Source organism: Dysidea avara, chromosome 14 (assembly GCF_963678975.1).
Source record: "Dysidea avara chromosome 14, odDysAvar1.4, whole genome shotgun sequence".
Lineage (NCBI taxonomy): Eukaryota > Metazoa > Porifera > Demospongiae > Dictyoceratida > Dysideidae > Dysidea > Dysidea avara.
The window spans coordinates 8350181-8373112 of NC_089285.1; the positions used below are offsets into that span (position 1 = coordinate 8350181).

General features: G+C 39.4%; 2 protein-coding genes across 2 annotated transcripts; one reads left to right on the top strand and one right to left on the bottom strand.

The window, feature by feature from the left end:
- The first annotated feature begins 4034 nt into the window (after positions 1-4034).
- LOC136244029 (uncharacterized) lies at positions 4035-5962 on the top strand. The gene is made up of 3 exons (XM_066035556.1): positions 4035-4778; positions 5377-5898; positions 5954-5962. Exons 1-3 carry the CDS (start codon positions 4035-4037, stop codon positions 5960-5962), a joined length of 1275 nt encoding a protein of 424 aa, XP_065891628.1.
- Positions 5963-13093: 7131 nt separating this feature from the next.
- On the bottom strand, positions 13094-17275 carry LOC136244030 (uncharacterized). Its single transcript, XM_066035557.1, has 5 exons — positions 17049-17275; positions 16464-16522; positions 16361-16412; positions 15923-16314; positions 13094-14232 (listed from the first exon to the last, which is right to left on the bottom strand). The coding sequence occupies exons 1-5, from the start codon at positions 17273-17275 to the stop codon at positions 13094-13096; spliced, it is 1869 nt and encodes a 622-aa protein (XP_065891629.1).
- Positions 17276-22932: the final 5657 nt, after the last annotated feature.

Consider the following 22932-nt stretch of genomic DNA (forward strand, 5'->3'; position numbering starts at 1 on the left):
AAAAAAGTCCCAAAGCTGGCCATAGGCCGGCTTTGGGGTATACAAATACAAAAAGAAATGAAATCTAATCCAAAACAGCCAAGCTGTAAAAAAAGTGTGCGGCCCTCAGAAAGGCTATGGTGAAAAAAGATGTGAAATCCAAGGTGGCGGCCAAGAAATGGCTGTGATGGTAGGTTAGTGGTAAAAATTTTAATAATGACAATTCAGGTGAATTTTTGTGCCGCTTCACAAAAATTCACCTGAATTGTCGTTATTAAAATTTTTACCACTAACCTACCATCACAGCCATTTCTTGGCCGCCACCTTGGATTTCACATCTTTTTTCACCATAGCCTTTCTGAGGGCCGCACACTTTTTTTACAGCTTGGCTGTTTTGGATTAGATCATTTTAGTCTGATGAAACCTGAATTAAGAACTCACGCGAAAGTAATAAACAAGATAATTAAATAATTATAGATTGTTTACAGGCAACAACTCCTTTACAGCAGCTGGTCTCGTCCTGTTTGTGAACCTTGTCGCTCGCCTACCCTACATGATCACGTTCTGGGAGGTGGCGCTTATTGATTAGAGACATCAAGTGTCTATTAGACCGTGACCATGTGGTTTTCACGTGATTTGCCATGCGATGGCTGATTCCGACGATTCTACCGATTCAGTGAGTATTGTGTCGACTTCTTCCACTACGAGGAAACGACCTCGTAGTTGTTCGGACTCTGTGACAACAACTGAGCCAAAGAAACGTAGCGTCAGTCACAGTATTCGACATATGTCAAATGGGCGAAGTGAGCTAGACAAAGATTGCCAAACCCTCTCTTGGCTGGATTGCAATTTGATAGGAAAGGAAGGAAAGAGGACAGTCAATAGATTGAAGTGCAAGGTGTGCTTGAAATACAAGTCTAGAATCGAATCCATGCGAAACTACAGTGAGTAATGGATAGTTGGTGCAGACTCTGTTAGGAACAGCAACGTCAGATATCACACGCGTAGCGATCAACATCAGTATGCTATGTCACTTCATTGCAAAGAATCCAGATCAACTGCTAAAGCTGGTGAGCCTTCAAGCAGAAATGTTTGTACAATGTTGCAAAAGTTTTCAGAAGGTAATGGGGACCACCTGAGAAAGAAGTTTGATATAGCATATTTTGTTGCCAACCACAAGCTTGCTTTTAACAAATACACAGCCATTTGTAACTTAGAATCTCGCCATGGAGTCGACATCGGTACTTCATATGTAAACGAAAATGCAGGAAAGACCTTCTGTAAGTTTATTGCTGAAACAAGAACGGCCAAATTGTGCAAGACTGTGACAAACGCCAAGTTCTTCTCGATTCTAATGGATGGAACAACGGATGTAGGCAAAATTGATGATGAACTGTTTCTTGTTCAGTGGTGTGATGTTGATGGAACAGATGAGAAGATATACTCTAGAATGGAGTATTTTACAGTTTCCAGACCAAAGAGTGGCAATGCTAAAGGCCTATTCGAATGTTTGCAAAGTGCGCTACAGGAATTTGGTGTTGCTGCCTTGAATGTAGAGAACTGCAAAATGTTAGTTGGGATTGGGACAGATGACGCATCTGTAAATATTGCTGCAGCTGGACTGAAAGGATTGGTTGAAGGAGAGCTGCAGTGGGTGTTCTGGATGTGGTGCCTAGTACATAGACAAGAATTGGCACTGAATGATGCTTTGAAGGGGACTGTATTTGATCTCATCGATGAAATGCTTGTTCGCCTATACTACGTTTACGAGAAGTCTCCAAAAAAATGCCATGAGTTGGAGGAAGTTGTTGCTGATTTGCGGCAGTGTGTTGAATTTGATGATGCTGGTGTGAGACCTTTACGTGCAAGTGGCTCAAGGTAGGTGTCCCATAAAGTAAATGCGATGAAACGTATTCTATCAAAGTTTGGAGCATACACTAACCACCTTACTGCATTGTCAATGGACAGTTCTGTCCAAGCTGTGGATCGTGCTAAACTTCAGGGATACCTGAGGAAATGGGTTGATGCAAAATATTTGCTAGGGTGTGCCTTTTTTGTTGATTTACTGTCTCCCTGCGCAATATTTTCTAAAGTAAAGCAAGAAGATGACCTAGATGTTCTGGGTGCATTTAGTAGTTTGATTCGTACTGCCAAGGAAGTGAACAAGCTCAGCTCCAAGCCACTGGAACAATGGAAAACATATTGTACAACCTTAACAAAGTTGAGTGATGATGGCAGCTACCAGTGTCAAGAGTTGAGAAATCTTTTGCAAGCAAAATCGTTTTACGAATCCAAACATGAAGAATTTTGCACAGCTGTGACCGCCTGTATGAAGGGAAGGTTAGCGTGGTATGATCTCAGGGTCATAAGGGATGTTATCTACGTACTAGCTACCCATGGTTGGCAGAGGTCATTAGATGAGGAGGATGGTGAAAGTGATGAGAATACAGAGAGGATGGACCCTTTGGCACCAATAGAGAGACTAGGGCAAAGGTTCAAAGTTCCCTTGGAATCAGCTGGAGTAGATATCAGTAAGCTACGGGATGAATTTTATGACATGTTGCTGTACGCCACACAATTCATATCATTGGCTACCCTAGATTATCGGGCTGTGTGGTGGAGATTGTCCACTCACCAAATTCTTCAAGTTGGCCCAATGTGTTAGCCCTTGGCCGATTGTTGTTCTTGTTGCCTGTCTCCAATGGGAAACTTGAAAGAATCTTTTCTGTGCTTAAGCTGCTAAAAGTTGATAGACAATCATCAATTGAAAATGAGACCTTGAAAGATCTGCTAATGATTAATACAGATGGCGCATCCATGGATAACTTTAATCCAGACCCATCTATTGATTTGTGGTGGAGAGCCAAAACAAGACGGCCAGACCAAACGAAAAGAAAAATACAAGACATGGGCTGCTGCAGATCAAAGTGAATTAGACAGTGATAGTAGCAACTCAGAAGACAATATTTTGTTGGACGACTGGGACAACTGGTTAGGTTCCAGCTAAGTTGTACTTGACTTTATGTTTTACTTTGACTTTTCGGTTGTACTTGACTTTATATTGTACTTATCTGTTGTACTTGACTTTATGTTGTACTTTGACTTTTCGGTTGTACTTGACTTTATGTTGTACTTTAACTTTATCTGTTGTACTTGACTTTATGTTGTACTTTGACTTTATCTGTTGTACTTGACTTTATGTTGTACTTAGACTTTTCGGTTGTACTTGACTTTATGTTGTACTTTGACTTTATCTGTTGTACTAGTTATCTGACATAAATGTTCAATCTTTATATTATTTAGACATTTTCATATATTTACAGAAATCACCATAAACATTGTTATAATTTATTTACATGCATTCATTGAATGTATACAAACTTAAAGTTGATATGGTGTATGTACATTTACAGCTGGTATGCATTTATCTAATTTCTGTTACACAAGTTGTACCATTATGGTATTAGGGGATCCACTCTTCAGTGGATCTCATCGTTTCTTAATGGCTGTAGTCAAAGAGTTGTATGTAATGGTTGTATATCACACCCAGTGAATGTTACTAGTGGTGTACCTGAAGGGACAGTGTTGGGTCCCTTATTGTTTCTGGTCTATATCAATGATTTACCAGAGTGTATATCATCATCCTTTGGTCTTTTCGCAGATGACTGTGTTATATAGACCAATAACCGATCAAATCGATCAAGAAACTCTTCAGCAAGACTTATATAATTGTGACAGACTGTAGTAATTAGTGACATTCCTTAGTGATTAGATGCATTGTTTGTACAGACTTTCTTAATCTTATTCACATGTTTTTGTACTTAGTTAAATATATTCATGTGTTTTTGTGTAACCTGTTTTCCCTCCTTTGGTTTTGTAATTAATTTTCTCATGTGTGTTTTGTACTGTTTAATTATCCATTGTTCTGTACCTGTGGTTTTAAGGTTTTATTTGTGTGTATAAATACTGTGTAGTAGTTGTACTTGTTCAGTTGTTGTATGCTGCTGTCTTAAAGTTATTGTCAAGTTACGACATACTGGCGACGAGGATAAACCATGGCCACACATAGCCGCCTGCGAGAGTTCAACCCTGCTGTAGAAGACTGGACCTCCTATGCAGAGAGGTTGGAGTTCTACTTTGCTGCCAATGAGGTGAAGGAGGCTGAGAAGCAGAGAGCTGTCCTTTTCAGTGTCTGTGGTGCTGCTACTTACAAGCTCATCAAGAACCTTCTGGCTCTTACTAAGCCTGTTGACGCTACCTTCAAGGACATTGTGAAACTGTTGACTGAACATTACCAGCCAAAACCTTCCAAAGTTGTGCAATGTTATTTATTTAATTCTCGTATTCGAAAGCAGGGTGAGTCTGTTGCTACCTACATAGCTGAGCTTAAACATCTGTCTGAACATTGTAAGCTTGCAGGCATACTGGAAGATATGCTATGTGATCGCATGGTATGTGGCATCAATGATAGCCGTATTCAATGCCGTTTGCTGGCTGAACCAGACCTTAACCACAAGAAGGCATGTGAACTTGTTCTTGCTTTAGAAGCAGCGGATAAAAGTGCTCAAGAGTTGCAAGCCAAATCCTCCAGTGTCAACTTTGTGAAACCTAATAAAGACAGATCTTCAAAACCTATTGCTTGCCATAGATGTGGAGGCCCTCACAAAGCTCCAGAGTGTACTTTCCAGAAGGCCAAGTGCCACAAGTGTGGGAAAGTAGGTCACATTGCAAAGGTGTGTCGTTCCAGGGCCAAACCTCTGAAGTACACAGCAGCTTTCACCCCGTTCACACTATCCCGGGTTAGCCAGAGTGTTTTCAACTCGGGTTATTGAACTCGGGTTGGCACTTGTTCACACTACTGCATCTGACACGAGCTCGATAGTGCGAGAGCCGAATAATAATTAGCTAAGAGAAGCGCATGAGCTTTTGATTATTTAGGCGCTTAATAAAAAGACACTAGAATTGTAGCAAGGAAGTGTAGAACCAGCTGAAATAAGCCGTACAATGTTAGAGACACCATGTTTAAGCTAGTGGATGCTCCTTTCTCCAGGATTATTAACACGTCGTTCGAGCGTAATTGTCACAAAGTCTACTAGAAGTACGGTACGTCATAGCCATTTTGAAGAACAGTTTTAGAACATAGAATATACTTGCTGTGTGGCCAACAGAAACAAGTTATATTGTTAACCTGACTTGGCCAGCTCGGAATACGTTCAGACTGTATGCTATCCTGAGTCAACTCAGGGCCAACCCGTGCCAGCCCACCTCTCCTTGTCGTGCCATGCTGGACCCAGTTCGGCACGACTCGATTGATTCACACTCCAGTTTGTTTCAAGCCGTGCCGTGCTCTACCCGGGTTAGAGGGTAGTGTGAACGGGGTGTAAAGCTCCTCAACAGCAGCATTCACTCCAGTTAGATGAATTGTCTTCAGATTCTGAATCAGAGTGCCCTGAGTATGGCATGCACAATGTCACTGTTGGCCATTCTGACCCAATTGTTGCCACAATTGAGATCACCAACTCAAAACTACAAATGGAGATTGACACAGGGGCATCCAGATCTATTGTTGGTGAGAACACTTTCAAGCAATTATGGCCTGAAGAGCAGCAACCAACCATAACCCCAGCCAAGGTGAAGTTAACATACACTGGTGAGCTGATTCCTGTTTTAGGTGTGGCTACAGTAACTGTTAATCACTATAATCAGTGTAAAGTGCTTGAGTTATTAGTTGCTGCAGGTGCTGGACCTAGCTTGATTGGTCGTGACTGGCTTCATGAACTGAAACTTGACTGGACTACTATCCACAGTGTACAAGCTGAGAATAAGCTGCAGTCACTCCTCCAGCAGTATTCAACAGTGTTCAATGATGAGACTGGAAGATTCCAAGGAGTTGAGGCCAAGATTGTTGTTGATCCAGCTGTACCACCAAAGTTTTGTAGAGCCCGTACAGTCCCACATGCTTTAATGCCTAAAGCGGAGATAGAACTGAAACGACTACAGCAGACTGGCATCATTAAGCCAATTGAACATTCTGACTGGGCAGCTCCAATTGTGCCAGTTGTCAAGAAAGATGGTTCTGTGAGAATTTGTGGTGACTATCACCTGACAGTCAACCGTGCGGCTAAGCCTGACACTTACCCACTCCCTAGAATTGATGACATTTTTGCTTCACTGTCTGGTGGTAAAACATTCAGCAAATTAGATCTGGCTAATGCTTATCAACAGATTCCCTTGGAGCAAAAGTCAAAGCAGTTGGTAACAATTAACACTCATAAAGGTTTGTATTGTTATAACAGATTGCCATTTGGTATTTCTGCAGCTCCTTCAATCTTCCAGCGTACAATGGAGAATGTCTTGCAGGGCATCCCAAATACCTGCATTTATTTGGATGATCTGTTGGTGACGGGTGACACACAAGAAAGCCACCTTGCTAATCTGGAAGCTGTTTTGTCCAAGTTGCAAACTGCAGGCCTTCGTTTGAAATGCAGCAAGTGTACCTTCATGATGCCATCTGTCGAGTACCTGTGTCACCAGATATCAACCAAAGGAATACAGCCCACTGAAGACAAAGTTTAGAGCCATAAAAGACGCTCCTGTACCTACTGATGTGACACAGCTACGGTCATTTGTGGGGTTAGTGGACTATTATGGTAAATTTTTGCCAAATTTATCATCAGTGCTAGCTCCCTTGTATATTTTACTACAGAAAGGTTCCAAATGGAAATGGGGAGCTCAGCAAGACAAAGCTTTTTCTGCAGTCAAATCTCAACTAACCTCTGAGTGTTTGTTAACTCATTTTGATCCCCAGAAGCCACTTACCTTAGCCTGCAACGCCTCTCCCTATGGAGTTGGTGCAGTGCTATCACACAGACTAGATGATGGCAGTGAGCGACCAATAGCTTTTGCATCCAGATCCTTATCTCCAGCAGAAAAGGGGTATGCTCAATTAGACAAAGAAGCTCTAGCTATTGTTTTTGGTGTCACAAAGTTTCATGTGTACTTGTATGGTCATTCTTTCACAATTTATTCAGACCACAAACCACTACAGTACCTTTTCAATCCTAGTAAAGCTATTTCAGCTATGGCTTCTGCTAGAGTTCAGCGTTGGGCATTACTTCTCAGTTCATACCAGTACACAGTCTCTTACAAACCAGGATCTCAGATGGCTAATGCAGATGTCCTTAGTAGATTACCTTTGCCAGAGATGCCTGAATCAGTTCCTGCTCTGGGAGAAACTGTTCTTCTAATGCAAAGCTTACAAGCTCCAATAACATTTAACCAGTTGAAACAGTGGACCACACAAGATCCAATCCTTTCCAAGGTGCACACACTGCTACTTCAGGGATGGCAGTATTCTAATGATCCTAATCTGAAACCCTATCAAGTGAGACACAATGAACTGACTGTATGTGATGGGTGTGTTATGTGGGGGAGTCGTGTTGTTGTTCCACAAGCAGGACGCAAGAGTGTAATGGAGCAGTTACATGATGGCCATCCAGGTACATCAAGAATGAAAAGTCTGGCTAGAAGCTTTGTTTGGTGGCCCCAGATGGATGATGACATTGCTGACAGAGTGAAATCATGTAACCAATGCCAGCTGACTCGCCATGCTCCACAACCTGCCCCCTTACATCCCTGGGAATGGCCTGATCGCCCTTGGACTCGACTCCACATTGACTATGCTGGACCCTACCTTGAAAAATGGTTTTTGATTGTGGTCGACACCCACTCCAAGTGGCTGGAAGTCAAAATAGTAAAGAGTGCTACTACTGCTAATACAACTGATCATTTACGCTCCTTGTTTGCAACACATGGGCTGCCAGAGATGATTGTGAAGGACAATGGTTCTGTTTTTACTAGTGTTGAATTCCAGGATTTCTGCTCTAAGAATGGCATTAAGCATGTCAAGAGTGCTCCATACCACCCAGCTAGCAATGGTTTGGCAGAGAGAGCTGTGCAGACTTTTAAAGAAGCCATGAAGCGAGCAGATCCTCGAGAATCTTTGTCGACCCGTGTATCTAGATTTCTGTTTAAGTACCGTCTGACACCTCACTCAACTACTGGGATATCTCCTGCTGAACTGTTACTAGGACGCCGTCCGCGTTCACATTTTGATTTTATGTTACCTAACCTGGCAAGCAAAATCAGAAGTAAACAGCTCGCCCAGAAAGTGCAGCATGACAAGAAAAGCAAGCTTCGAACTTTGAAGATTGGCTTTAATGTTTTAGTACGTAACTTCTCAACAGGGCCTGAGTGGTTGTTTGGTACAATTGTCAACACTAAGGGACCACTTTCCTACATAGTGAAGTTGTCAGATGGGCGTTATTTCAAACGTCACATTGATCACCTGAGGAAAACTGACATTACTGATCATTATGCTACTGTTCCTGATGTGATTGATGACTTTATTCCATTTCAATCACCCACTACTACCACTACTGCACAACAAGCCAATTCAGAGCTACCTACACCATTACGTCGATCTACCAGAGTCAGAACTGCTCCAGACAGATTGACCTACCCTCCCAAGTGATATGCAGTATCTTAAATGGGAAGGAGTGTGACAGACTGTAGTAAGTAGTGACATTCCTTAGTGATTAGATGCATTGTTTGTACAGACTTTCTTAATCTTATTCACATGTTTTTGTACTTAGTTAAATATATTCATGTGTTTTTGTGTAACCTGTTTTCCCTCCTTTGGTTTTGTAATTAATTGCCCTTGTACTTATTTTCTCATGTGTGTTTTGTACTGTTTAATTATCCATTGTTCTGTACCTGTGGTTTTAAGGTTTTATTTGTGTGTATAAATACTGTGTAGTAGTTGTACTTGTTCAGTTGTTGTATGCTGCTGTCTTAAAGTTATTGTCAAGTTACGACAATAATTTACAGCTTTGGGCAAATAAGTGGTTAATGATGTTAAACGTGAATAAATGTGAAGTTCTACACATTTCACTGAAGCAGATCATCAAGAAGGTGTACTTATTATAAGATGAACCACTAAAGTGTGTAAATGAAGCTAGATATTTGGGAGTAATGATTGACTCCAAGCTTACTTTCAACTCACATGTAAATTTAGTATGTAAGAAAGCAAACAATACCTTGTTCTTCCTGAGAAGAAATTTGTCTTCATGCCAGCGTGAAGTGAAAGCTGAAGCTTACCTGATGTATGTGCGTCCCATACTGGATAACTATACAGCTTGGAAATGACTTAGCATATAACTAATAATTGTATGTTTAAAAAAATGATATGAATTAGCTGGCTATAAGGTGGCTTCTGTTGATGATTGGACCCTAACATATGTGAATACAATTACACCCATGAATACAAGCTCCAACATAATTAAGTGACCATTACGAGTGATCACGTGATGCTAAGAAACAGCTGCTTTGGTTCGAGATTCATGCTGTGTGTAGACTGTACGGACAATTGGTACATCGTCTACTAGTTCTTGTTATCAGTTTCAAGCAGTTTTCTATTATTCTACAATACACAGACATGTTAATCAAAAATTCTGATGCATCTTGCTGTCTTTGCATAGAAAATGATGCACCTAGGATTTGGTGTACTTGTCTATTAGAAAGTACTTCTGTTCTTGGTGGATTATTGTACAAGTTCGATAAATCTTGTAGAACTCTATATCTACTGGCAATGAATGCACTTCTAAGACCAATGTGCTGTAGAAGAGACTGTAATACAGAATTGGCATAACAAGATACACCATCAGTATTTTTGAAAGTTACTCAACTTTAAAATGATCTAGCAGTGCACCTGCTCTAGATGGTCCTCAGATTTTGAAAAGGAGTTGAATCTGTAGCTTTGTTTACTGTACCTACTGTAGAGGTTTTGAATTCAGTAGTATTCCTTACAGGCGCAGAATCTGTACTTTTGGCTGCTGCACCTGCTATAGAAGAATCAAGACTTTCATTGTCATTTCCAGCGGTGCTATTTGCTGCTTTGAAATTGTACGCTTAAATGTGGCTTTACAGATTTAGGTGGCTTCACAGATTCAGGAGCCTTTACATGGCCGACTGCATCTTTTGGAGTTGGTACAGTAGATTCAGCATGATAAAACAAATCTACTGTACCAACAAATACACTTTTGAACCACATAGCCAATTCTCTATACTGGTGGAAAGGTCAGCATAATGTAGCCGTTTTTCACTTATTGACAGTACAGCCTTGTACTCATACCCAGGTCGTGCAGAGGTAGTTACCCCACAAACTGCTGCCATTAGCTTGTACTTTTGACTGTCTATCACAAATGTACTAGTTAGTGCTGCAGTGACACTAGTCTTTCGTGACAAGTTTAACCTTTAACTGATTGGCATACATTCATTCTAAACACTAGCACACTGCCTGCTTTGATAATGTCCTTACGAACCTCTTCAATACTATGGCTGTCCTTACATGCACCATAGATATACTACTCCTAATAGGGACTGGAAACGGCGTCATGTGCCCAGTACACTACCTGTACAATTGATGTCACTGTTAGAAATGAGGCGCGTTTTGCTTGTTACCACTTTGAAGAGAATGAAAATACTAACATTTCAGGTATGTTCACCTGCCAATTTTGGCAGGTTTTGGTTTTTTTTTCTTAACAGTTGTTCCAAAATTGGAAGGTATCAGGTTTTACTTATATAGTGCTGTGTGTAACCATTGATTGTGGGTTTGAGTTTCCATTTTTGGCAAGAAATAAGATGTTTTTTTATTGCCAAGTTTGACATGCCTACTTCATGCCAATAATGGAATCTTGGAAATTCTAACTTGCCAATTTTGGAAAATCAAACTTGCCAATTTTGGAAATTCAAACTTGCCAATTTTGGATATTCAAACTTGCCAATTTTGGAAATTCAAACTTGCCAATTTTGGAAGTTCAAACTTGCCAATTTTGGAAATTCAAACTTGCCAATTTTGGAAGTTCAAACTTGCCAATTTTGGAAATTCAAACTTGCCAATTTTGGTAATTATAAACTTACTAACATTGGATATTATGAAACTTGCCAATTTTGGTAATTACAGAACTTGCCCATTTTGGATATTTTATAAACTTACATTTATAATCTTGCTAACTTGGGTAGCTATAAAAGCTTCCAGTTTTGAAACCCCAAACTGAAATTCAATCCCACAATTAAAAAATACCTTTGCAACTATAAAAAGACATGGAATTTATGCTACTTTTGGAAATATCAGAGCTGCTAGTGATACATTTTTGAAGCAGCTCTAAAAGTTGCCAGTTTTGGCAGCTTATGAAGTTGCCAGTTTTGGCAGCTTATGAAGTTGCCAGTTTTGGCAGCTTTTGAAGTTGCCACTTTTGGCAGCTTTTGAAGTTGCCACTTTTGGCAGCTTCTGAAATTGCCAATTTTGGCAGCTTATGAAATTGCCAATTTTGGTAGCTTCTGAAGTTGCCAGTTTTGGCAGCTTTGAAAGGTGCCAATTTTGGCAGCTTCTGAAGTTGCCAATTTTGGCAACTTTGAAAGTGGGTGTAACTAATCACTGGACTGGACTACTGGACTCAGTTTTTTTTTAATATTAACATTTTTTTACTAGATTAGTAATGCACAATAATTCCCTTTAGGCTAGTACACTGTTGTTAGACCTGTTATACTGTAAATTATGTGAAGACAGTGCAAGTGCCACCACACCATGACAGGTGTGAAAATAATGCAATCATGTTGGGCTTTTTTATATCACTACTAAAGCAGTACAGCCTTTAAAATCACAATGAGTTAAGTTAAACAGCTAGATTTGATTTCAAAACAGCAAACTCGAGTAATTCATACTATTTGCACTGGTACATGAAAAACAGTTTGTAAGTACTTTAATACTGTTTACATTTGTAGATTAAAAACAGTTTGTAAGTATTCCTTGTGTGTAATTTCAAGTTGATCAAGCACTTCAGTGATGTCTAACAGTTGAGGATCAAAGTATGGGCACCGTAACCACACGCAATCTGGTTTACAGTGATAATAGACATTGCCATACTTCTGCTGTGGAGTGTCTGATCCTTGAGGGGTGAATTGCCTCCATTCTTGATGTTTAATGCACAAGTCATCTGGTGGCTCTCTGATTTTGTTGTATTTGTTTTGGCAGCCAATACAGACTGAAATGTTACCTTTGATGAAACATAAGATGAATGGGGAATACGAAGGGCTAAAAGGGCTGGGACACCATGGGAAATAATGAGCAGATGGAGTAGCTGAGTATGCTGGTGGTTGGTTGATTGAAAGGTAGGATGGTGAAAAGGAAGGGGACGGTTGCTTCATTGAAAAGTGGGATGGTGTAAAAGAAGGGGGTGGGTGGTTCATTGAAAAATGGGATGGTGAAAAGGAAGGTGATGGTGAGGCTACAGATACCATCACTGGTGCATAACTCATGCTACTGTCTCCGTGATTGTATCCAATTGCCATGGACATCCTTGTATCTGGTTTTTCCACTGTCTTTCGACAGCGTGTACCAATGTTTCCTTTTCGACCACGACCACTTGGCATTTGAGACGTAATGAGGCTAGAAATGTTTGGTGACCGTTTCTTTTTATGGAGAGATGACATGAACTGAGACAACTTATTATTAACTTCAGCAACAGCAATTGTGTGGGCACACAACCCAAGAGATTTCCAGTTGGGACACTGTGAATCACAATTAAAGGCTCCCCCCTTTGTTACTGTAATTAAATGTGGATTTTTTCCACTGTAGCTGAGAACCATCCTTGACTCGGGAGATTGACCAGGAGCACATGCCATAGCATTTGGATTGTTAATCAATTCGGTTGCTTTTCTCCAAATTCCTTCAATACAAGTTAAAGGTAAATTTACCTGTTTTGAAGCTATGTTCACGTCCATGGACAACTCTTTCTTGTCTTCAATCCAATCACCTTGCTGCAGAGAATCATTGATAGGTTGGATTTTTACATCTGTCATTACTAAAGAATGTACCTTCGACAAATGCTTAGCACGCTGCTGTGCATTCATAGTAAACCATTTATCTTGAGACACTTGTAAGAAACGATACTCGGACCTCAGGCAATATTTTCCTCGATCAATTACTGCTCGTTCAACTTCTTTCTGTTGCTCTCCCACAACCTCTTTCATCTTTTCAACAAACACAGGCAACTCACTTTCTAAAATCCAGTTTGCGTTTCAAAACAGCATTCATACTTTCACTAGGATTAGTTGTAAAGATCTCTGGTGGATTTCCAAGCCCACATTCTTCCCTAACAGGACGCAGCATCGTATCACGAATTACCTCTACCTTATTTGCTTTAAACCAATCAATGAACTCAGCCATATCTGCTGAGCTCGAGTTAGCAAGAGTATTCCACTTTTCTATAAGTGACTCCAACTTGGCTTGAAAATCTTCAACATCAGTGGAATCAACTAGTCCTTCCTGGAATACAGTACCCATTCTATAACCAAACACATCATTTAGCACCTTGAGTGCAACATCAGATTGAATATTGCAGTTACTAAGCTTCTCTTTTATATTCTTACGCACATGAATAAAGCAGGTTAAATGTTGGGAAAAGCCAAATTCATGGCTGAAAGCATTGATGAGTGGCTGCTCGCCATCTGTACCAAACACCCTGATTGCTTGCAACTGTGGACACAGTCCTATCAAAGAAGAGGCAAAAAATAGATAGCTTGCAAAAGACTTTTTATAATGAATCAAAATTGGGCCCAAAAATATTGGAGTAGAGTTCCCTCTCCTAGTTTCTAACAAAAGATGACGGTAAGTAATTGGAGTGACATCGAACTCTCCAAGTGAAAATGTAGGGTCAATCGTAACAATACCAAAGTTCACCGAGGATGTGGCAAACCTGACTAAATCTTGAAGTTGTTGATCATCAGCTAATATGATTGCTGGTTCGGGAGCAGTTTTGATATCTCGTACAAATTTGTGTGCTGGATCTTGTGTGTGAGCTTTTTGCATCACAGAAAAAATCTCATCAGCTTTGCTTCTTGTAGTACCACCATCAGTTTTTCTTTTGTGGTTATACATTTGTTTTTCATTACGAGGGAGCTCTCCAGGAGCTGTTGCATTCACTACGCCACCAATCTCTGAATCAATTAATTGGAAAGCCTCTTTTGATCTCTTTGTCATTCCTTCTTCTTTAATTCGCTTTATAGTGCTAGGCCAAGTGGGGAAAAAAGGTTTATACTCTTTGGCATTTCCATGTCCCTGTATAATAGGAGTGTATCCATGCGGAATTCGATATGTAATGAGACAAAGATGGTGAGGATTATTTGATGAATCTGCAAAATACAAGACATATTACATGTTAGTTAACTGAGTAATTCGTTAAACGTGTATATTATACATAGTTAAATTGTAACCAGATCTACAGAAACCCAAAAACTTAATAATAGTGCATTTTGAATTCTTCATTAATAGTCTACGTAGCCAAGTGCATGCTCTGGGGGAAGTTTCAACCTTGTACGCCAAAAACTGAGTTACAGCTCTACAAAGTAACAACAGCAAGTGTAGGGAAAAATAAAACACAGGTGCTTACCGAGAAGGTTGCAAACGATAAATATTTTTTTTGCTTCTCTTGACTGCAGACTACGACAAAATTAAACCACTACTTTGATGTGATGAAGTCTACTGCACTGAAACCAAACTCCTCTTGGGTAGGCAAAAAGATGATATCCAGATTTTCACCATAAGACATTTAAAATATTTGAAGATTTTTTGATAACACACAATATAAACAAATATTTTTATTTTACCCATTATAACAAAGAGTCCATATGCAACCAGTGGTTTTTTAAAATAAAATTTTGTTGACTTGTACTCTTATGTTGGGTTTCTGCAGATCTGGCCACAATTGTATATTCAACTGACAGACATTTTCATGTTAGTTGACTTAGCATAATTGAGTCAGATCATGTCACAGTTGATATCCGTAAATTTGATATGAATACAATTGTGGAAATCTAAATAAGCCTGCTATACAACTAAATTCCACCTCATATCAAAGAAATGTCAGAGGATAAAATCTGTAACAGTTGAGATTACTACCTTGACATAAACATGCGTTACTACTTGCATAGCTGCTCATAAACATGTTTTTCTACATAATTGTGTATGCATATATCTGCTGCATTTCTACACGTTACCTATTTGATTATTGGTGCACCTCTAATAGTGATATCTTTCTGAAATTTGATATTTCAATACAATATACCACTCGATCTATAATTGTTAGCACCAACAGCCTATACACTCACTAGTGCTGGGCGGTATTGAAAAGCAGCAGACTGTATACCTTCCATAAAAACTATCACCATATTACTAAATGTCACAGTAATAATGTAAAAGCCATTGGTATTAAAGTAACTGCCATTTACCTCAACAAAAGCACCAAATACCCATGGTAGCTCAGCAAGCCACAGGTACAAATTACCACAAACTTATTTACATTGTTTGGTTAGCTGGCTACATCACCACCTGCCTACAAAACATTGTCACATGTCTGGTTACCCTCTAAATATGGTATAAAACAAACCCACAGGGAGGCCATGATGCTCAGAGTGTATAGCAGTATTATAAAAAAAAAACAGGCAGTATTAAAAACCAGGCAGTACACAGATTACTAACAGTACTGGTGTATCATCCAGCTCTAATACTCAGGTATTATAAATGTTTTTTAGTGATGCACAATATCACCATTAATTTTGGTGGTATCAGACTTGTATTGGTAAAGCTGTAAATTCCCAATACCAACCAACTATTATTGGACTATTATTTGTGAGTGATGCCAGTGCAACAAAGCATCGGTATTGGCTAATTTTATATTGGTATTGGATCAGTAGTGAAAAAACAATATCAGAACATTATATATACTAACAACAGAAATTGAATAAAATTGTGGAAGATGTATCTATCTGTAAATACTACTCTTTCATCAATTTTGTGCCTTAACGTACAAGGTGACGACCATACCTGACACAAAACAAATCATACGTTTAAATTCTTGGTTGGAAGGATGTGTGCAATGGAGACGTCGTAAATGAATGATGCTATCTTCTTCACAACAATCATCACTGCATTTCTCTACTTCAACTATATCATCATGTACTGTAACTTTATATGCTGTTGGGTGAGAGCCTGAGTACTTCCAGATTCCAAATTCATCCTTCTTAACATCATCTACACACTTCAGCTGACGAATGTCTATCACAAATGTTGCACTAGAAGTAATCCCGGTAGGTTTGGCTGCACATATTTTCTCATTAGGTATTTTAGGATCAAGTAATATCTGTAAGATTCTTTCTGAAGTATACTTTGAAGGTGGGTACTCATAAATAGGCTGACTGCATTGAGATTGTTGTTCACTGTAATGAATACTGATCACCTTTACAATTATTTTATAATGCAAACCTGAACTTCAGCTTTTTCCTGACTGACTCCTTATCTATTCTGTCATCTTCATCTATGATAAAATCTTAACATGACACCATAGCATGTATTACAGCAACCATACCACTACTATTTTCAGCATATTCTTGCTTCATGTCTTCATCCAGCACAGTAATTATCTCTCTGTAACAAACAACCATGTTACCTAAAATATCATCGACTACTAGACAGTATCCAATACCTGGCAATGCTGAGTAGCCTGTGGTGGTGTGGCCTCTATTACACAACCCAGACAATAGGGCACCCCACAAATATTTTAGTGCATGCCCCCATAGATCACTTAGGATTACTCCGCATTTTATTAGTTTGTGAAGACGGCTGGTTGTTCCATATTGTGCTCTACTCCACTCCTATGGTTGGTTTTTGAAACTCATTACAATTGGTAAGCCCTGTAGCAATGAACCAGTACTCGCACTTAGACGGCTTCTCGTGCGGAAACTACCATTCTAGGCCAGAACCAGCAGAATTGAACTTGGCATTAACCATCCAGCAGCGTCCCAAGATATTTCATTAACCATGCATCTACAAAGCCTCGAGCTGTCAGTGACTCGTACCATAACTAGGTAGCTATAGCCTCGTGCAGCCAGACCTTTCTTTTCAGTGGGCTTGGTTAGGGAAAACAGCTGCGCGAGATTACTGAATGGCTTACCTGTACTTCTTCGCTTTCACTATACGTAAAGGAGATTCTGCTTTCTGTACCAAGTCTTCTGTAAACCAAGTGGCTGGGAAATCCTCTTCAGAGTCGAAGGGCTCGCCGTTGCTTGTATCATCGTTGTCAGTCAGCACAATGGCAGTCTCCTTCGTACGGCCGCACTGGGAAAAAATGAACGGAATGGTAAGTAACGCATTGCTACTATTAAAAATTACCTGTGACATATTCAGGAGTGATAGTGATACAGTGTACAAGACGAGCTACACATCAGAGCGGAACAGGTGGCATTATTAGACTGCGCATGCGCATTGCTAATTATATTACTCGAGTCCAGTAGTCCAGTCCAGTGTTCCAGTCCAGTGATTAGTTACACCCCTTTGAAAGTTGCCAAAAATGGCAAAAAGTAGGTTTATCAAAACCTGCCAACAATGTTTCAGGAACATACCTCAACATTTAAAAAAAAGTATTTTCAGCGGCTGGAGGTTGTGCCCCAAGAACCCCGCTGCCATGAAGGCCTATCATGTCAAAGTTGAACCCCCCACTCACAAATCATGGTTACGTGCCTTAGATTGAGTATTGTCTGTTTTAGTTGTCATACATTTTTAATGTTCACTGATGTTTGCCTATTTTTATACTAATCAATAAAGCTATCCAAATCAGTCTGCAGAAAAGTCATTTTAATCACAAACTACGACGATATAGTTTAGTATCATCAGCAAATTCCTATAGATTTGATTTTATAGCTAACATCAGGTAAATCACTTCCTCCTCACTTTTTTATATAAACCAGCTTGGCAGTTCAACTAACCAGATAAGTAGTGATTATGGTAAAGGTGTGGAGCAGACAAGTGCAGTTTGGCTCCATTACAAGTTTTGATAGAAGTCATAACATAATTTTATGTTTCCCTATGATGAATCTTTTATTGCTCACAACTAAAGTGTTTGAATGAAAAGATTGTTAACGGGTTAAGCTGAACTACTGTCAACTACAATACAAAGTAACACACAATTTGAGCTAATTGGGGGAATGCCGTTATATTGTTTAATGATCACAGTTGAATGCAACTGAGACTGACAATGTTGTATAATCAACAATCAAATCTCTGGATGATCCACAAGCCATTGTTGATTGAGAATATGTAATACTATTAAGAGATGTAGGAATGTAGCTCAGAGGAGGGGGAGGGGGGGTGCCCCCAGACCCCCCCAGATAGAGCATGGTTGTATCAACTTTCTTGCCACATACATAAATGTCCATGTTTGCAACCCCACCCCACCATGCCCCCACAAATTTGGCCTACTGAGATTGAATTTGGTAGTAATTTTGAGTGAATAATGATGTCACTTTTTTAAATGTAATACCATTATTCCCCTACAGTTTATCAATATAACTAAAGAGCACAGCCAGTAGCTGAAATTCAATCTTACACTAACATCTTAGAAGAACTAGTACAGTGGAACCTGTGTTACGGTCACCTGGATTAAGCGGTCACCTCTGCAAAACAGCCATGGACACGAGGTCCCAAATATTTTCCCATACAAATGTATGCATTGTTGTCTGCATTAAGCGGTCACCTGTCTAACGCGTATAACGGCCAACCAAGAATTCGCCTATGAATCACTGTATACATAACTTTCTCCTTCATATCGCTACCTTTTATGGTGGCTTGTTAAGCCAACTGTCTGGCACTACGGCACCATTTCAATTAATGCACAATTATCACACTTCCTGCCTTTCAATGAATACTATATAATCTATCAGGCTTCATTGCTTAAACGTATTCAATAGCTATAACTAACATTCATAACAAGCTCACCTTGTCCTTTCTGTACTAAAATATTACTGCATTGCGGTTGGCGCGAGCCTCTTAATAATAATCACTCATTTATAACGGCCAAAGCCACTAAAATGCTGCTGACCACCTTATACAGGTTTTCTCTATAACAGCCACCTGTATATAAAGGCGGTCCCAAGGTGACCATTATAGACAGGTTCCACTGTAGTAGAAACATATGGGTATCAGCTGTACATGATCAATTTAGTGTTCTGAAGTATAGCATAATTTAGTCTCATGGCTCAAACTACACTAGCTGTCCAAACAGTAGAGAGGGTAACTGTGAGTGGAGAGGGCAAGTAGACTCACCAGTGTGTGGAGTGCACGAACATATGGGTATCAGCTGTACATGATCAATTTAGTGTTCTGAAGTATAGCATAACTTACAGTCTCATGGCTCAAACTACGCTAGCTGTCCAAACAGTAGAGAGGGTAAGTGTGAGTGGAGAGGGCAAGTAGACTCACTAGTGTGTGGAGTGCACGTGCACTCAGCATGTATAGAATTCTCCAGCTAGGGGGCTCTGGTGGCATACTTCCCTGGAAATTTTTGGAAAATGGCTATCACAAGAATGATTCTAGAAGCTATTTTAACCAAATTTGGGTACAAGTTGAATGAGTTCAGTTGGAAGTAATTTTAATTTAAAAACAGAACTATACACTGTTTCTTGTTATTGGACTTTAAGAAAATGTGTAATGGTGGCTTGTCAAAGAGAATAAAGAGTGTATAGTTAATTGAATGTAAGGTCAAGGAAAATATATAAAACACAGGATTGGATCTACTTTATATATATAACCACTGTTCTGTGGTGCAAGTTGCTATTTCAATCTAACTAAATGATGGATCCATCCATCACCATAATTGTTTTACAACTAGTCTACAAATACAACTAGTTTTAGGCCACAACTAACCCCCTTTTTAGCACACAATGATCATGACAACATAACTGCTGCAGTATCATTTAAGCTTAAAGTTGAGTTTCAAGTGATTTGGTAGTACAAACTCCAGAAGCTGCTAGATTTAGATAAATGTAGCATGGGATTTGATTAGGGTTGGGCGATATACCGGTATGACAGTAACAAGGCGATATTACAGCTAGCAATAACCGATACAGACTTGTTTTTGAAAAACTGCCATACTGGTATAAATGGTTATTGCGATATCATAGCGGGAATACAGCTGCAACTACACACTTACACATGCTAACAATGCCATATTGTACTTGTCAATCAGTATTTCAGCCTCCTTGTACTAGCAAACAAGCCTAACCCATGCACTACTACACGAAGCGACGCACTAATTATTAGAATACACGCGAGGCACGTGTACCGGATGCAACACTACTCAGATTGTGGGATGGAAATTCTGGCTTCATCTTAGTAAATTATCTGCTAGCTATATACATAGGAACTATGCAAAATTTATATACACTCCACAGCATCTCTATAAGTTAGGCTGGTTTTCCAAACTCCTTGCAGTTATGGTAACTAGTAAACAAGTTCACCCCTGCAAATATATGTGACTGGATCTATATTCGAATTCCTGGTTAATCTACTTAGCCAAGTGTACCTACTGGCAAAGTTTCAGCTTCATATGCCAACAGCTTTGGGAGTTATAGCCCTACAAAGTAGCAACAACAGAAAAATCGATATGTACATTAAGTATAGAGAAAATAAATTACAGGTGCTTACAAAAATGGTTGTAACTTACCAACGGATTGAGGTACAGAGCTAAACGTTTTACCATCATGTTCGCCATGAACAGGGGAATCGATTACTGGGTAAGTTTGTCCTTTACTCGCCCTTCTTCACTGCATACAAAGGCAAAGTTCGCGAAGAAAAATCAATCGCTTCGACATGACGTAAACAAACACTCATAACTTACATATCCTTGGGTCTACTGCACCGAAACAAAGATTTTCCAACTCCTGTTGAGCAGGCGAATAAAGTGATATCCAGGTTTTTATTGTTAGTCCCTTCCTTCACTAAGAAAAAGGGGTAAAAAATTTACGGAATTTTTTCAATAATATGCAAGTATTTCACCCAATTTATTCAATGCTTTCTGTAAATTTAGGCTTGTGTGATTATGTCCCTTTTTCGCAGATCCGGTCACATATGATGTGTAAACCGTTTTGAGTGTCCACCGTTTATAATTGGACACTGAATAAGTAGCAGAGAGGTTTACTACTAGAGCCTTATCACTACATTTGGATTTCTCGCCAACTCATGTGATCAACATTTTAAAAGGCGTACATGTGATTTTATCCCCTCTGTACGCTCGCGAAAAAGCAGAAAATCTTGGACCACCCCTTAGTACATTAAATTAGTACATTAAAGGTATAAATCTTTCTAAAGTGATTGGTATATGGCAGGATGTTTGGTACAATGGTGAGGGTAGCAGTGCACAGGTCTAGAAGAATAGGTTTAATTTCAGCTTACACTCTGGTAACTTCTTGAAATTTATAGTTTTATTGATGGATGTTCTATTAGAGTAGTTGACTGTTCTATTAGAGTATTTCGATTTTAGCAGGTCTAAGGTAAGACTTACTCCAAAAGTATAACTTTGAACCCCTCTTAGTAATTCTTGACTATTCCCTTTGCTCTTTTCATTGCCCATACGTGTGTATAAAATGCAACTGCACCTGTATTACAGCTTCTAGAAGCTTCCTAGCTTGCTCATTGTAACATTTTGGGGGGGGGGGGGGTGCTTCAGCCCTCCAAGCACCCCTCCTAAATCTGCCCTTGTAGCATAAGGAAGGGTTAATTGTTTACAGAAGCAACTTGGTTTAGATTTGGGCATTTTGAGGTGCTGTGGATGTTTACAAACTATAATTTAGGCAAAGATTCCTAAATTCTTAACAAGAATGAGCATTTAACACATTTGTTGATTCAGTATGTGCATAAACTATTGATTCAGTGTGGTGTGTGTCATACACTGGAGTCTTTATGACATGAATATTGGATTTGAAAGGAAGGATAGAGATTAAGGTTAAGACATGTACAGTTCTTTCTCATTCGGCAACAAGTGGGACCATCGTTCAGAATGCCATCATGACCTATAGAAAGAGTGGCTCAATCAAAACTTTTCCAATATAGATAAATTAGGACCTCTACTTGTGAAGGAAGGTAGGGAAGCAGTTAAAATTAGGGTTTGTCTGTTTACATGTTTGACCATACGTACTATACACCTCGAGTGGGTAATGAATCTGACTCCTGACAAATTGTCCAAGACGGTTTGTGGTGAGAAGGGGAATACCACAGTTCATTATTTGTGATACACAGTTTAAGGGGGTCAATACTGCAATAGATAGACAGTGGCAGCAGGTAATACTAGATCAACAAGTGAGACATTACATTGTATCTCAGAGGGCAGAGTCAGATGACAATTCACTACAGCCTTGGCTCCATGGCAAGGCGGGTACTATGAGAGATTAGTGGGACTATTGAGATGATCACTGAGAAAAAGTATTGGTCAGAAACATCTTAAATTGGAGCAACTTATCACAACTTTGACTGAAGAAACAATTATTATCGCCTTTGCGTATGTTTGTGAAGAACTTGATTCAGGGTTCACTTTAGCCCCAGCCCATTTTCTTTCTTCATACTTTTTACCATTGTTAATGACAGATGTGGATGTACATGAAAATGATATCCTGTTAAGCATTCTATGACAAATTTACTAGAAAGTTGGAAGAAAGTTCAACCACTATTAAATTGCTTTGGAAGACTGACTATTTGTGAGTTTAAGGGAGAAATCTTCACTGTATCATCGCAGTGTAAAAAATCAGATCAGTTCTTTGCCTGAAGTTACACAAATACTGACTGTATTTATTCCGTCTATGTTATGGTGTTGGAACTAATAGTCCAAAAAATTCTACCTTGGCTCAAACAAAAATAGACCACAGCCCCTAATAGTGAATAACATTAGAGTCATTTATAGATTTGAGTTTTGTTTTGTCTCATTATAGGGAGTTTTTAAAATTAGTTGTTCCAATACTGAATAAAGACGGAGTTAGAATATGTAGTATTGGAACACTATTTTTGCTGTG